This window comes from Myotis davidii, unplaced genomic scaffold (assembly GCF_000327345.1).
Source record: "Myotis davidii unplaced genomic scaffold, ASM32734v1 scaffold73, whole genome shotgun sequence".
In the NCBI taxonomy this organism is placed as follows: Eukaryota; Metazoa; Chordata; class Mammalia; order Chiroptera; family Vespertilionidae; genus Myotis; species Myotis davidii.
The window spans coordinates 3,201,473-3,216,073 of record NW_006286675.1 but is presented as its reverse complement, the minus strand read 5'-3'; the positions used below and the strand labels follow the sequence as shown (position 1 = coordinate 3,216,073).

Below are 14,601 nucleotides of genomic sequence, written 5' to 3'. Positions count from 1 at the left end.
ATCCTCCTTCTCCTTAATCCCCTCCACTCTGAGTGTGGAAGTCAACTGCCTCAATTTTATACTTAATATTACTAAGTTGATTTTTTTTTCTCTCCATGGCATCTCTCCAAAACGGGTTTAAAGACATAATAAAGACATGTCTCATAATATGAGGTCAAATAGAAAGCCAGACATAAAAGGAATGGAAGCAAATAAACTGTGTTTGCTACTATGATTGGGATATAAATTTGATTTTGAGCTTCCTGGCAGCCAAGGCAGAAAGGGAATTAGGATGGTTTGCAACGCTCAGATTATCGACAGGAGGAAACAGAGTCCTGTAGGAAGAGAGCATGCCTCTGACGATGAATTCTGGGATGAACTTTCACATAGGCCGTAAGAGATAAATCATGGGCGGCATTCTTTGCAGAAGTTTTATAGAAAATGTTGAAGAAGATTGTGCATGGCTATTTGAATAGGCCTTGAACAGAGCTCAGGGTGCAACACAAAAACGTAATAATTGTTCTTACTATTTTTATAGCTACCACTAGCTGAGAGCTTTTACAGTAGAGGTTCATTTGATCCTCACAACAACCCTGTGGGTAGGTGCTATTATTATCCAGGAAACCGGGGCTCTGAAATAGGAAATGGCTTGCTCCGTCACACGCTAGGAAGCACAGAACCATGACTCAGACAGAGACGTTCTGGCTTCTGAGCCCTCGCTCCTATCATTCAGAAAGAGATGGGGTTGAGGCAGTGCCAGCTGAGTAAGTGACCTCATGTGACCCAAGTCAGTGCAAGATTAGAACTCATAGGGCAAGTGGTGGAGGGGGTGCAGCGGGAACACGCAGAGAGTCCCAGTGTGTGCCAGGGAGAGCCTTCCAGAGCCCTCCAAACAGATGCCTGTGGACGCCTCCATCTTCAAGAGGTGGAAACCAAGGCCCAGAGCGGGGAAGCACTTGCCTAAGGCTGCACAGCTTGTACACAGTAGGGCTGAATCTGAAACCCAAGTTGTCTGGTTCTTTTCACTGCCTCCAGCTGAGACACTAGTGCAGACCGTACTCTGGGTCGATGAGGGCAGTTGTGCACATTCTAGCTCCACAGATGAAGTTCCAGAACTTTGTGATATACTTACGCTTCCCTGACACCCAGACCCTGGCCTGAGCTCTGGGCTTACCATGTTGCCAGGACCACCCCCGTGCCAAGTCAAACACAGGCTTCATCAGTTAATTAAAAATTGATTCAGGTGATAAATTAAAAGGTTATAGAGTGCCTTGCAGCACCCACAGCCCTTCCCTGTTTTTGTTCTTGGCTCAGAGAGCTCTAGACACTTGTCAGAGGTCACACAGCATATTTGTGGCAGGGCTGGGATCTACACACCCAGTGCTCCCAACTCCGTGCCCATGACAGTTTCCCTAGTGCCAGAGTGCTAGCAGAGTGACAGGCACATAGTAGGTGCTTAGAAAATGTTTGTGGCTTAACCAGTTTTGAGGGCCCTTATTTGGTAACCACCTAGGAGTTAGCTTCCCCCATGTTACTGGTTAACAAACAGAGCGGCCCAGAGAGGCCATGTGCATTTTCCGAGGTCACACAGAATGAAGCCACACCTTAGAAAATCTCAGGTCCAGGGAAAGAAGCTGCAGATTCCATAGACCCTGTGGTCACAATCTCTAGGTCCTGTTTCTGCCCCAGTCTGAGGGGACCTAGAAGAGATCTCAGCAAGGCCTGCCCACTCTCTTCTTTCTTCCTGTTCCTGGTCTCTTCCCCCTAATGCACCAGGGGCAGCAGGAGTTGTTCCCAGAGTCCAGCAGCTCCCGGTGGCTAAAGACCTAACCCACAGATCCAGACCCCACTTTCTGGCCATTCCAAGGCACGATGTAACCATCTGACAGTTGTCAGAAGGAAATTAAAGCTAATTTGCTGGCAGAGTGAGTGCTCACTCTGATGGGCCCAGAGGGCTCCTTGGTGTCGAATCAGCAAGAGCAGCAGGCAGGACTAGGAGTCAATGGGGTGCGAATCCCACTCAACTGCCACGCCTGGTTTCCAGAAGCCAGTCCAAGGAGAGCAGCTCATGAAAAGGGGGAGAGAACCAATACTTACTGTGTGCCATGTGCCAGGCCCTTACTAGGTCCAGGTCGCACAAATTCCCTGGGGGTCATCGCACTTTACAGCTGTCCAAACTGAGGCTCAGAGAGGCCAAGGACTTCCTCTTGGTCACACAGCAGAGCCTGGACTTGAAGCCAGGTCTTTCCACTTCTAGAACCTGAAGGCTTTCCATTGTCCTGAGATGTTTCCAAGTGTCTTGAATGCTTCAATAACTAATCGGGGCGGTGGGTGGGGGGGCATTAACGAGGCACACAGCAGGGAAAGAACAGCCTTCCCCATGTACAGAGCATGTAGCAGGGACAGGGAATAACAAAAGCCCTGTAAAGTGAAGCACTGGTCTCTGTATCTCAAATCACTCCCCTGAAGTTCAAGAGAATGCGTTTCCATATACTGGGTTTCTATTTAGCAAGGTTCACCCGTGTTTTCCAGCTTTTTTGCGGGGGCGGGGGGGGCGCGTAATTGGTGTCATTCATGGTGGTAGAGGGAATTCTAGTTCCCCTCCTCCTGCCATCACATGGTCTGGAATATAGCTGGATCCCCTCTGTAACGCGGGGCTTGCAGCCCCATTCAGGCTGGCTGTGGGACTGGACTGCAATAATGTGTGCCAATGCTGGGCAACGAGAAGCAGCAGCTTTAACTGAGCCGTTACTGTGTGCACACTGCAATAGCTGCTTTACATAAAGACTCACCCTGAGTCCTCCCAACCCCCTAGGAGGGAGCGCCTGTCTGTGCCCTCATTCTGCAGATGAGAAAACCCAGGCACAGTGGTTCAGTAGCTAGCCCCTGGGCACACAGCAGTTAAGTAGTACAGCTGGGATTTGAACTCAGGGCTGGCCCCATGTCCGTTATCCGCACGATAATGAGTATCATTACAACCAATAGCTGATCCAATTAAACAGTTTAAAATTACTGGAAGAGCTTTGAAATTCCCAAAGGAAAAAGGTAGCTTCGCGAACCTCATACAACAATGTCATGGTTAACTAGCCTGTGCAGAACGACTGGTGACACACACTGCCCGGCCACAATGATTCTATACCATCCCAGCCTGGGCACACCAGCTGAGCCTGGACCCTCCCAGGAGCTGGGAGCTAAAAAAAAAAAAAAAAAAAAACTCCCTGGTACCACTTGGCCTTTCTGTCATATTGTTTCTGTCCCCTGGCTTTCCCAGAGGCTCCTGCTGGGGTCTCCTAAAACTGCTGTTCCGCCCTGGCCGGTGTGGCTCAGTTAGTTGGGTGTCATCCCATGCACCAAAAGGTTGCTGGCTCCATTCCCAGTCAGGGGCACATGTCTGAGTGTGGGCTCAATCACCGGTAAGGGGCATGCAGAGGTAGCCAATCGATGTTTGGCTTCACATCGATGTTTTTTTTCTCTCTCTCTCTACCTTTCCCTTCCTCCCTCTCTAGAAATCACTGAAAAGTATTTTTTTAAAACCTGTTGTTCTCTCGCCCTGGCTGGAGTGACTCAATGGTTAGAGTATTAGCCCGAGCACCAGAAAGTCACGGGTTTGATTCCCAGTCAAAGGCATGTGCCTGGGTTGCAGGTTTGATCCCTGCCCCCCGTCAGGGCACATGTAGGAGGCAACCAATCCATGTGTCTCTCTCACATCAATGTTTTTCTCTCTCTACTTTCTCTCTCTCCTCCTCCCCCCTCCCTTCCACCCTCTCTAAAAATCAGTGGGGAAAAATATCCTCCCATGAGGATTAACCAAAAACAACAACAAAAACTGCTGTTCTCTCTTCCTGGGGATTGAATTGGACTTCCATACAATTGGCCATAGGTCTATGGCAATGTTTTCTACTTTTCCACATGAGGCCAGCAAGTGGCAGAGAGGGCACTAAGCTCACGGACAGTGGGCAAGGCAGGTCCAGTGTCAGATTCTAGGCCCAGGCCTGGATTCAAACTCCAGATCTGTTGTGTGACCCCAGGTGAGTTACTGTCCCTCTCTGAACTGCTTCCCTTTTTTTCAGCCAGCTTGATGATTGAAGTGAGTGCTTGGCATATAGCAGGTCTTGCAAATAGCCCAGTCGCCTGCCCAACCCCCATGGAAGAGAACTACCCTGAGTTTTCCAGGAGTGGACAGTCAGACATGGAAAGGGCTGTTCTCTACCCCCACCCTCTTCCCCAGTGGAAAAAGGAGCTGGTCCTGGCTGCAGCAATCACCTTGGCCGTGTCACCTCACCGCTCTGGGTCTCAGTTTCCTCAGCTGTCAATGGGGGTGCGGGGGGGGGGACCTCACTGTCTGGATCCTGTGGGGAAGCAGAAGACAGTGTGTGAGGAAGGGCTAGGAAAGGCCCTAGCACTCGGCACCATGTGGACAGGACCTGCCTTTGAGTCGGAGGCCTTTGCATTAAATATGTGTGGTGTTTTTTCATTTTCTTTTTCACATGGTGAGCCTGGCAGGCCTCAAGAAATTTGAGGGCCCAGACTGGGAGGTTCAACAGGGCAAGGGTGTGAGGTGTAGGTCACACAGAGGCTCAGATGGAATGTGGGCATCCTCACTGTGTGGTTGGGGCTCAGCTCCAACAAAGGCCGAGTAAGAACCTCCTGTGACTGAGCACAGGCCGGAGCATCCACCTTCTTTTCCTTGAGGACAGAAGGTAGTCTCAGTGAACCCCAGTTTGCAGATGGGAATGCTGCAGCTCAGGAAGAACAGTGATTTACCCAGACTAGTTCAGGGACAGCAGTGCAATTAGAACCAGCTCGTCGGAGGGCAGGTCCAGTGTTCTGGTTCCTACCCGCCAACCTAGAGACCTGCCTCGTGGTTGCTGGGAGAACAGAAGGAAAGGACAACAGCAAAACTGCATTTTAGACCCTAAAGCAAGCACAGTGTTGATTGGTCCCATTCTGTTACAGCCTCACTTTTTCTCGTTTCTCATTAAGCAGGCCTCTCTTTTGTGCCAGGTCTGTGCTGGAGATGCCATGGACCTCACCTCATTAAATTCCAGCCCTCAGAGTGGTCCCCAAGATAAGGAATATATTCCTACTTTATAGATAAGAAAACTGAGGTTCAGAGAGGTGAAGTCATTACCCAAGATCTCACAGCTAGTACAAAGGCAGAAAACCAAAGTAGCTAAGACAGTAGGCTCTGAAGTCAGATATCCTAGCTCCCCACTTGCCCTTCCTAGCTTCGACAAGTCATGTGGCTTCTCTAAGAAACCTCAGCTTCCACATCTGTGAAATGGGCAGAGTGAGTGCTCTGAGATGATGTGTGTGAAGCCCTTTGCACAGGGCTTGGCACCCAGATGCACGGAATAGATCATTCATGATTATCTGATTATCAACATTTTTTGCTTGGCAGAGCTGGGATTTAAAGCCAGACCACTCGAGGCCCCATCTGCTCAATGGTCGGCAAACTGCAACTCGGCAAACCGTGGCTCGCAAGCCACATGTGGCTCTTTGGCCCCTTGAGTGTGGCTAAAATTCCTCCCACCCAGGTCAGTGGTCGGAAAACTGCGGCTCGTGAGCCACATGCGGCTCTTTGGCCCCTTGAGTGTGGCTCTTCCACAAGATACCGACTTCTGCGCACGGGCCACAAAGTTTCAATCACACTGTACGTGCGCGCCCACACGTGATATTTTGTGGAAGAGCCACACTCAAGGGGCCAAAGAGCCGCATGTGGCTTGCAAGCCGCAGTTTGCCAACCACGGGCCTAACTGATCCCACACCATCTGCTTCCTTCTATTCTCTGCAGGATGCGCCACAGCCCAGGCTGGGTCTGAGGATGAAGGGGAGGCAGAGGCAGGCTGGATTGAGGGGGCTGCCATCCTCCTCTCAGTCATCTGTGTGGTCTTGGTCACGGCCTTCAATGATTGGAGCAAAGAGAAGCAGTTCCGGGGCCTGCAGAGCCGCATTGAGCAGGAGCAGAAGTTCACCGTGATCCGGGCTGGCCAGGTGGTCCAGATTCCTGTGGCCGAGATTGTGGTTGGGGACATCGCCCAAATAAAATACGGTAAGTGTCCCAGCCACAGAGCTATTTGCTAGAGCTGGAGCAGAGATGGGACAGGCCAAGCAGACCCAAAGAGGCTGGCCTAGGGAAGTGGGTGGGCCCCTAAAGGCTGATCCCAAGCCAAGATGTCTTCTGGGATCCTTTGGAAGTAGAAGGCTACTTCCTGGAGGCAGTAGATTTCAGAATTGATTTAACTCAGAAATGGCAAATACTTGGCACATGTGTCACCACTCTCAATACCTGCAGACATTACTAATCAGTCACAGCTCAGGGCCTCCATACAGCCTCAGAAGCCTTCTCAGCACAATACTCCAAGGACTACTACTACCAGAATGGGTTTATGGGATGAAGTCCATTTCGTATCCCTGATTTGGCTATTGATGGATGGTTGTTGGGCCAGATGCGTGTGATGGGGAGTGGACATAGATGAGTGAACATTCTAAGCCTGTGATACTACCTTGGAGAAAGTGGGCAAGCTGGTGCCAAAGGAGTTTAGATGAGTATGTCCTTGGGAAAGTAGAGGCAGAAGATGGGAGCGAGATTGGAGTGTATCCCTCCTCACTTAGCCCTCGGGGGTTTGGTTACCTCTGATAATGTGACTGTCCTGGAGTCTCCTCTGCCTAGCCCAGATGGACTAGTCCAGCCGTGGGCAAAGTACGGCCCACGGGCCGGATCCGGCCCGTTTGAAATGAATAAAACTATTGAAAAAAAAGACCGTGCCCTTTTATGTAATGATGTTTACTTTGAATTTATATTAGTTCACACAAACACTCCATCCATGCTTTTGTTCCGGCCCTCCGGTCCAGTTTAAGAACCCATTGTGGCCCTCGAGTCAAAGTTTGCCCACCCCTGGACTAGTCCCTTTCAAAAGAATTCCTCAAATCATAGTTGAAACCAGAGAATGAATGGTTGAGAAAACTAGGCCCCAACACCACACCAGGCCAAGAAAAGCACTTAATAAACTAAAGAACATGCCTGCCTGAGCTAGGATTGTTGAGCCCAACCTCAGCCCCCCCAGCCTGTACCATTCACTTCGGCTCCAGTCTTCAGCTGCCTGTTGGCCTGTGATGGGCGCCAAGTTGGTTCCTACACGCTGGGAGCTCGAGGCAGCTGGTCCCAATAGTGAACCTTCCCTTATAATCATAACTTCTGGGCGCTAGTCCAGCCTCTTCAGCCACCTGAGACCCTGCTGACTCCCTTGACCTTCCTCCCATCAGGTGATCTCCTCCCTGCTGATGGCCTCTTCATCCAGGGCAATGACCTCAAGATCGACGAAAGCTCCTTGACAGGAGAGTCTGACCAGGTGCGCAAGTCCGTGGACAAGGACCCCATGCTGCTGTCAGGTGAGCTGCAGCCCAACAGTGGGCTCACTCCCATTGCTGGTCTCTGTCCCCTTCATGAGGCTGGAGGGTCTTGGAGACTTTGGTCCTTGGCTTCAGATCTCTGGCCAGCTCAGCTCCAAGTGAGAACTTCCTCTCTTTTCCCCAGCAAACATGCACTGAGCCTCCTGGGCTCTCAGCACTGCTTTAGGGATACCACAGTGAATAGAATCAATAAAGAATCTCTGCCCTCAGGTAACTTACCTTCTAGTGATTTAGTTTTCTGAAAAGTCAAACATTGAAGCCCATTCTTATCAGAATGAGAAAGAATCAGTCAGGTGACAATTGTTTTGTTTTGTTTTGTTTAATCCTCACCGGAGGATATTTTTCCATTGATTTTAGAGTGAATGGGAGATAAAGGGGAAGACAGAGAGAAATATCTATGTGAAAGAAACACATCAATTGGTTGCCTCCTGCATGCCGGACCAGGGCCGGGTCAGGAAGGAGCCTGCAACCGAGGTGCCCTTGACTGGAATTGAACCCAGGACCCTTCGATTCCAGGACCCTTGGCCCAGGCTCATGGGAAAAGACAGTGAACCAAACTGGCTACGTCTGGGTGCTAGACAAATAGGAAGGGATCAGGCAGATGAGGCCTCAGTCCTGAGGAGCTATGGTGTAGTGAGGAGAGATAGGCAATGGGAAAACTCCAGATGGTGGTAGGTGTGTGGCAAAAATAAAGCAGGACAAGGGGAGGCAGGTGGGGGCCATGTGTGAGCTGAGGTGTCAATGATGAGCAGGAGCTGGCCTTGTGACTATCCAGGGAAAGTATACTAGGCAGAAGGAACAGCATGTGCAAAGGCCCAGTGGCAGGATTGTGCTGGAGGACTGTGAACAAGATGGAGATGTGGAGGGGCCAGATGTCAGGCCTCATGGGCATGGTCAGGAGTTTGGAAATGTTTTGTGTGATGAGGATTCTCTGGAATGGTTTTAAACAGTGAACTGAACACATTTACTTTTTTAAAATCTCACTCTGGCTGCTGCAGGCGGCAAGACAGGAAGCAAGGAGACCATGCAGAGGTAAGGCACCAGCCAGGTGACCACCCTCCCTCCAACAGGAACACCCAAAAGGCCTTAATGTCTAGCAGTGCTCATCAAGCAGCCTCTGATCAGCTACTTTGGGCCTGACTCTGGACTAAGCAGTGGGACCCACCTCTGGCTTCAGGAGCCTCCAGCCCAGATAGGCTGGGATAAGCAGACCAGCAAACAACTAATTCCACACTGGAGGAGTGAGGAAGGTGTACAAAAGCCAAGAAGGGAACAGAGGGGGAGGTGGAATTGAGCTGGGTTTTAAAGCATGGGTAGCAGCCCACCAGAGTTTTGGATAAAGGGCCCTCCTAGCAGAGGCAAACATTTGAAAGGCACAGAGGTTTGAAGGAATGTATGTCATCCTCGAAATATAAGGTCCCTGCCCTCCTGTAGCTTAGACTCCAAGAGACAGACAATGAAGCAAGCAAGCACATATATAACATAATTTCATATAGTGATAAATCAGTGATAGTGATTATTCTGCCATGGTAATGAAATAGAGACCCAGGGGAAAGGACAGGAATCTTAGCTGGTCAGGGAAGGTGTATCTGAGGAGATTGCATTGGAGCTAAAACTGGAACTGTGACAAGAAAGAGCATTATAGGCAGAGGGATAGCAAGTGAAAATGCCCTGGGGTCTGACTGAGAGATGGAAATCTTCAAATGCTGTCTTGGAACTTAGGGCCACATGGCCCTGTGGTCCTAGTTCCAACCTCTGGTTAGCAGAGAGGCGAGCATTCTTGGGAGCCGTGGCCAGGTGTGTCAAGTGGGTCATCTGGGTCAGTGGAAATTGAGGGGAGGTTCTGGGCCTGAGTGGATGGGTTGTGTCTGTACCTCTAGTTCATGAGAAGCCTCATAACTGGGGAGGGGTAGTAGGTTGTCTCCGAGGGAACTGGATGTCCCAGAGACCATCCAGAGAGCTTAGACCCGAAGGACCTTGGAGACTTGGCAGTGATCTCTGCCTTCAGTGGGGAAGAACAGGGGACTAGGGACAGACAGAAGCATTCCTGGTCTTAATAAGAATCTGGGAGAGCCCTGAGAACTCAAACTGGTGGGATCACAGTGGGGTCAGCACTGGTCCTCAGCTCGGGAATGGGTGGTCTCTGAGCACTGGGAGATGAGAGGCTCAAGTTGAACCAACTGCTTTAGTCTCAACCTGTACAACTGGCTGAAAGCCTAGCTATGAACTTGGCTCTGAGCCTTTGGATATCAGGAGACAGCAGCCACGGTCTCCCATGATGTCCTTGTGGACAAGATGGAGAAGGCTGTGCCAGAGGCCAGGAGATTTGGGCCAGTTTGTGCTGATTCTTGGATTGCGGTTATCTGGTTTCTAGTGGCCTTTCCTGGAGCTCTGTCCTGTCACAATATGGAAAGTGTGCCGTCAAGTTCACAGAGACCACCAGCCCAGGGAGCATGGCAAAAAGAAAGCAAGAGTCAGGACCCACAGAGATCACCAGAGTTCAAGGCGAATTAGACGGAAAGAAATGGAGCTTGCCTGCACGCAGCAGTGCTCACATTCAGAAACACAATTGCATGGGGGAAGGAGAAGCAAGTGGCTTGGCCCTGGCTCCTGGGAAAAGACAGGGAGAAAGTGGCATCATTGGCCCAACAGAAAGTAATCTAACTGGGGAGAGAATTCTGTTGCAGAAGAACCATTCTAGGACAAAAGAGGCTGCCTGTAAGGTGATGAGTTCCCTGTCACTGATTGGAACTTAGGGCCACATGGCCCTGTGGCTCTGGTTCCAACCCCTGGTACCAGAGAGGCGAGCATTCTTGGGAGCAGTGGCCTGGACAGGCTGTGGGTGGGAGTGGTATAGAGAAGGCCCAAGCACTGAAGGGACACTGCATTCAGTGCCCCTCCTAGCCGTGAAAGTCACGGATTCACCACACCCTGCTCACCCTGTACCTCTGCTACAAACCCACCTGGCTCCGTTCCTGTGCCCGGCCTCTGCGGAAGCTGTTCCCTCCTCCGAATGGCCCTCCTCCTCCCTTTCACATTGCTCATTTAACTGCTGCCCATCTGCGTGGGCTTACCTCCTTCACAAAGCCTGCTCTGAGCACCACCTCTGGCAGTCGCTCCCATACCACCTGGGGTCCTCATGTCAGCCTGTGACATCCACTCTGTGCACAGCCTTGGAATGTTGATTGAGGTTTTTTTTCTGCACAAACTGTCTCAAATGAAATAAAGAGCAAAACCCAGCCACACTCCTGCCACCCAGACAGATCTAATGGGTCTCACTTCTATGGGCTTCTTCCATCTTTGGCCGTACACAGATAGAAGGCACCAGGACAGACACACAGGTGGTACACTTCTATTTCGGTCCTCTCACCCGAACAGATCCAAGCAGGCGGGAGCCCAAGCCTGAGGTTCTCAGGAGGTCATGCCCAGCTCCACCCCTGGGCCCTGCACACCTCAGGGCTCAGGCACTGCCTGCCAGAGTGAGGAGAGAGGCTGCATTGTAGGAAGAGCAGAGTTGGGCCAGGCTGAGCCAGATCCGGGCTCTGGAATGAACTCTTTGTGTGGCCTCAGGCAAGTTACTTCACTTTTATTGTCCCCTGTGAGGACAATAGGGGTGTCCTGGTGTAGGATATAGGTGGAGCCCTACCTACCATAGCGCTGGCCGGGGGATGCTCATGCTGGGTTGGTTCCCTTTCCCGTTCCTAGGATGGAACCTGGACTTGGGGGCAAAATAGTCTTGGATTCCAATCCCGACTCTGTCTGGGAGACCCTGGACAAGCTTCTTAGCCTTTCTGAGCCTCCATTTTCTCACTTGTAAAATGGGAGCGTAACCCCAGCTCATAAGATTGTGTCAAAGCATCCACTTTCCTCTCTCTCATTCATCTCAACTGTCTACCCTTGCCCTCTCTCTGGACTGCCCACCTTCTCTCCACCATCTGCCTCCTCCCACCTTCGGCCTGCAGGAGCCTGCTTCCTCTAGTTGGGGGTTCCTTGAAGCTCCCTCCCCAGTGCAGTAAATTCTGGAAAACTGCCATTTGGATGCTCATTTTTGCGCATGACCAGACACCTCAGACCCTGTCCCTGTGCTGGGAGGCCTTGCTGGGCCTCTGGTCAGATGACCCTCAGGGAACACAGAGGAACCAGGATAGGGGTGCCTGCGGGGTCCTTGTGGTAGTGCAGAAGCCCCCTGTGGTATCTGGCACACTGTGTCAGCCTAGAGCAGCCGTTCTCAACCTATGGGTCAAGACCGCTTTGGTGGTCAAACGGCCCTTTCACAGGGGTCTTCTAAGACCATCCTGCATATCAGATATTTATATTACGATTCATAACAGTAGCAACATTACAGTTATGAAGTAGCAACGAAAATAATTTTATGGTTGGGTCACAATATGAGGAACTGTATTTAAAGGGCCAGAAGGTTGAGAACCACTGGCCTAGAGGAAGGCAAAGGACACTCCAGTTCTGAGTCAGTTGGCCCAGCCATGTCTGGCTTGTGATCCTGGACAGGTCACTTCATCTCTTGGAGCCTCCATGTTTGTGTCCGTACAATGGGGAATCCCCCTCCGCCCCAGGACTCCAGTCTCCTCATCTATTACCCAGCAGCATCTACTCTGATGTCCCCAGTGCTCCAGGCACAAAGGAAATCATGAAGGCCTGGAGCTCCTTCCCCAGGATGGCCAGGCAATCCCCAGCCCATGTCCGGTTCTTCAGACCAGGCGGAGTAGAAACAGTCAGGAATCGCAGGCTCACTGGTCCCTGGGTCCAGGTAGTAGGGTGGGGGCGCCAAACCAGAGCACAGCTGCTTCCAACTGCTGCCTACAGAAGTGCCCCTCAGTACGGCTGCTGAGTTCTCTGTGCAAGTGGAGCCTCCCAATGTTTAAATGTTGGCAAGAAATCCCTATTCTTTTCAAGCCTGTGTGAGCCAAGCAACAGATGGGTGGGCCCTAGAGCACAAACTCTGACCTGGGCCCATTTCTTTTGTTTTAATTTTTTATTTTAAGATAATATCAAACTTTCAGAAAACTTGCAAGAACAGCACAAAGAATGCGTACGTGCCCTTCCCTCTGATTCCACTGTGATTACCGTTCTGCCCTGTCTGCTCTCTCAGGAGCCTCCCTCTTCCTCGTCACACACGTGATTGCCCTGGGCCCCTTCACATTTCAGACTCTGCCCTAAGAAAAGGTATTCTCGTGTGTAACCACAGCACAACTATCAATTCAGGAAAGTCGACATTGATGCAGTACTGCAACCTAAGATACTGTCCATATTCATGTTTGCCTACTGTCCCCAAGCATTCTCCAACTGGGACCCAGTGCAGGGCACTGTGTGGCATTTGGGTGTCCTGCCCCTTCAGCCTCCTTTAACACGGAGCACCGTTCACGGAAGGCCAGTGGTTTTGAACCTCCTGGGTCATGAACTCTGGTGACAGTCCCATGGAAACAGTGATCCCTCTTATGAGAAATAAATACCTAGACTTGTGATTTTGCAACTTTTCAGGGGATTTACAGATCCCTAGAGAACCTAGTCTTGTCTTGATTTGCAGCTGGGGAAACTGAGGCCCAGAGCAGTAGTGTAAGGCTCCACAGAGGGGAGGGCCAGAGAGAGACCCCAACCCTCTAGCCCCTCAGCCCTGTACTCCTGCAGCCCCCATGAGTGAGCTCTCCTCCAAGGGCCCCATGACTTATATTACCCAGCAGCATGACCTGTTTGAAATGTCTTATGGTAAATTCCATCGGAAAGCCAACAACTAGGTGCCATCAGTGTGGCCATGGAAGGGCCAGGAGGCCAGGGTGAGGGCTTGTCCTCAAAAGCAGCAGGGTCTGGCTCCAGCAGGCCCATTAGCTCTGCCCCCTACAGGACCCCCCAGCCTCCTCCATCACCACTGGAGCCAGAGTGTTAACAGCACGAGGTTGCACAGGACATCAGCAAACCCTCTTGGGCCTGCTGCCCACCCTGCCCATCGAGTGGTAGGCCAAGCATGGAGAGCCACCACTGCTGCCGCCTCCGGGAGCCTAGGACGATATCATGATGCTGGAAGGCCCAGTCTGCTGCTCGGCCCATGCTCTCTCCATTACACTACCCTGCCTCTTCTCCATGAGAGGCAGTGGGGTGTAGTGGATAGAGCACGGGTTCAAGTCCCGGCTCCATCGCTCACAGCTGTGTGACCCTGGGCAGAGAGGCCACAGATGGGTGGAGGGGCTTGGGGGGTTGTGCTTGCACCAGAACCTACCTCACCGAGCTGTTGTGAGGGAGACAGGCTCATGGGCACTAAAGCACTTTGCCGACTGTCTAGTGCTCTGTAAGTGTGCGTTATTACTGATAGCAACGGGGCTGGGAATCTTATAGCTTTGCTTGGTGTTTGTGCCTAGAGGCAGATGATAATCCCCAGAAATGGCTTCCCTTCTTTTTTCACATCTCTACCCCCAGAAAGAGACCTTTTGGAAGGTATGACCTCACCCCCCTTCCTGTCCAGAGAGAGGCCTGGGAAGTCAAAACTGGGAGAGCGAAGAGCACTGGGTTCAAGCCCTAACCTATGCCTCAGGTGCTGTACAACCACAATTAGACATTTGCCTTTTCTGGGCTCAAAAGCTGCATTTTGTAAAACTAGGCCTCTCCAGCTCTGCAAACAAGGGCTCAGTGTACCCCATTTGCCACTGCATGAGGCTTTGGCCCCAAGACAGCTAACACCTGTCCAGGTCAGGTGGGGGCCATTTCCTACTGCTCATAGCAAGTCTCAGGTAGAGATGAGCTTCGAGCCTGCAGTCGGGAAGGTTGTGGCCTGCCGTCTGCTACCAGGTTAAAGGTAAGGTTCCGGTGGGATAGGACAGGCTGTCCAGTTGGCAGAAGCCACAGTGTTCCCTGGCCCTGAGCTCCTTTCTCTCTCACAGACAGACAGGAGCTGGATGGCTGACCCAGCTCCCCCACCGCTCTCCTGCCTTCCTCTAGTTTCCTGCCTTCCAACTCTGCCATAAGCCTCCCCGGCAAGGTGGGAAAACAGAGACTAGAGCCCCACCCTCACCCCACCCCAGCTCTGCCCTCTCAGCTGAATGTGGAGATGACCTCTTGAGGCAGCTTCCCTGTCTGTGAAATGGGAGGGAGATGATAATTACTCACAGAGGGACTGTGAGAGCCAGGAGGAGAAGGTAGCTCAGATAGTAATTGACACACAGTGAACCAGCTCAGTAAAGATTAGTTCCCTTCTTCCCTCAC

At 51.4% G+C, this 14,601-nt stretch overlaps 1 protein-coding gene across 10 annotated transcripts in view; it reads left to right on the top strand.

The window, feature by feature from the left end:
• Window positions 1–14,601, top strand: part of ATP2B2 (ATPase, Ca++ transporting, plasma membrane 2) — a 296,812-nt gene that overhangs the window by 202,607 nt on the left and 79,604 nt on the right. For all 10 annotated transcript variants that reach the window (XM_006758266.2, XM_006758265.2, XM_015560370.1 and 7 more), the window contains 2 exons: window positions 5,774–6,031; window positions 7,246–7,371. In XM_006758266.2, the coding sequence (XP_006758329.1) occupies window positions 5,774–6,031; window positions 7,246–7,371 (384 nt within the window). The remainder of the gene's footprint in view (window positions 1–5,773; window positions 6,032–7,245; window positions 7,372–14,601) is intronic.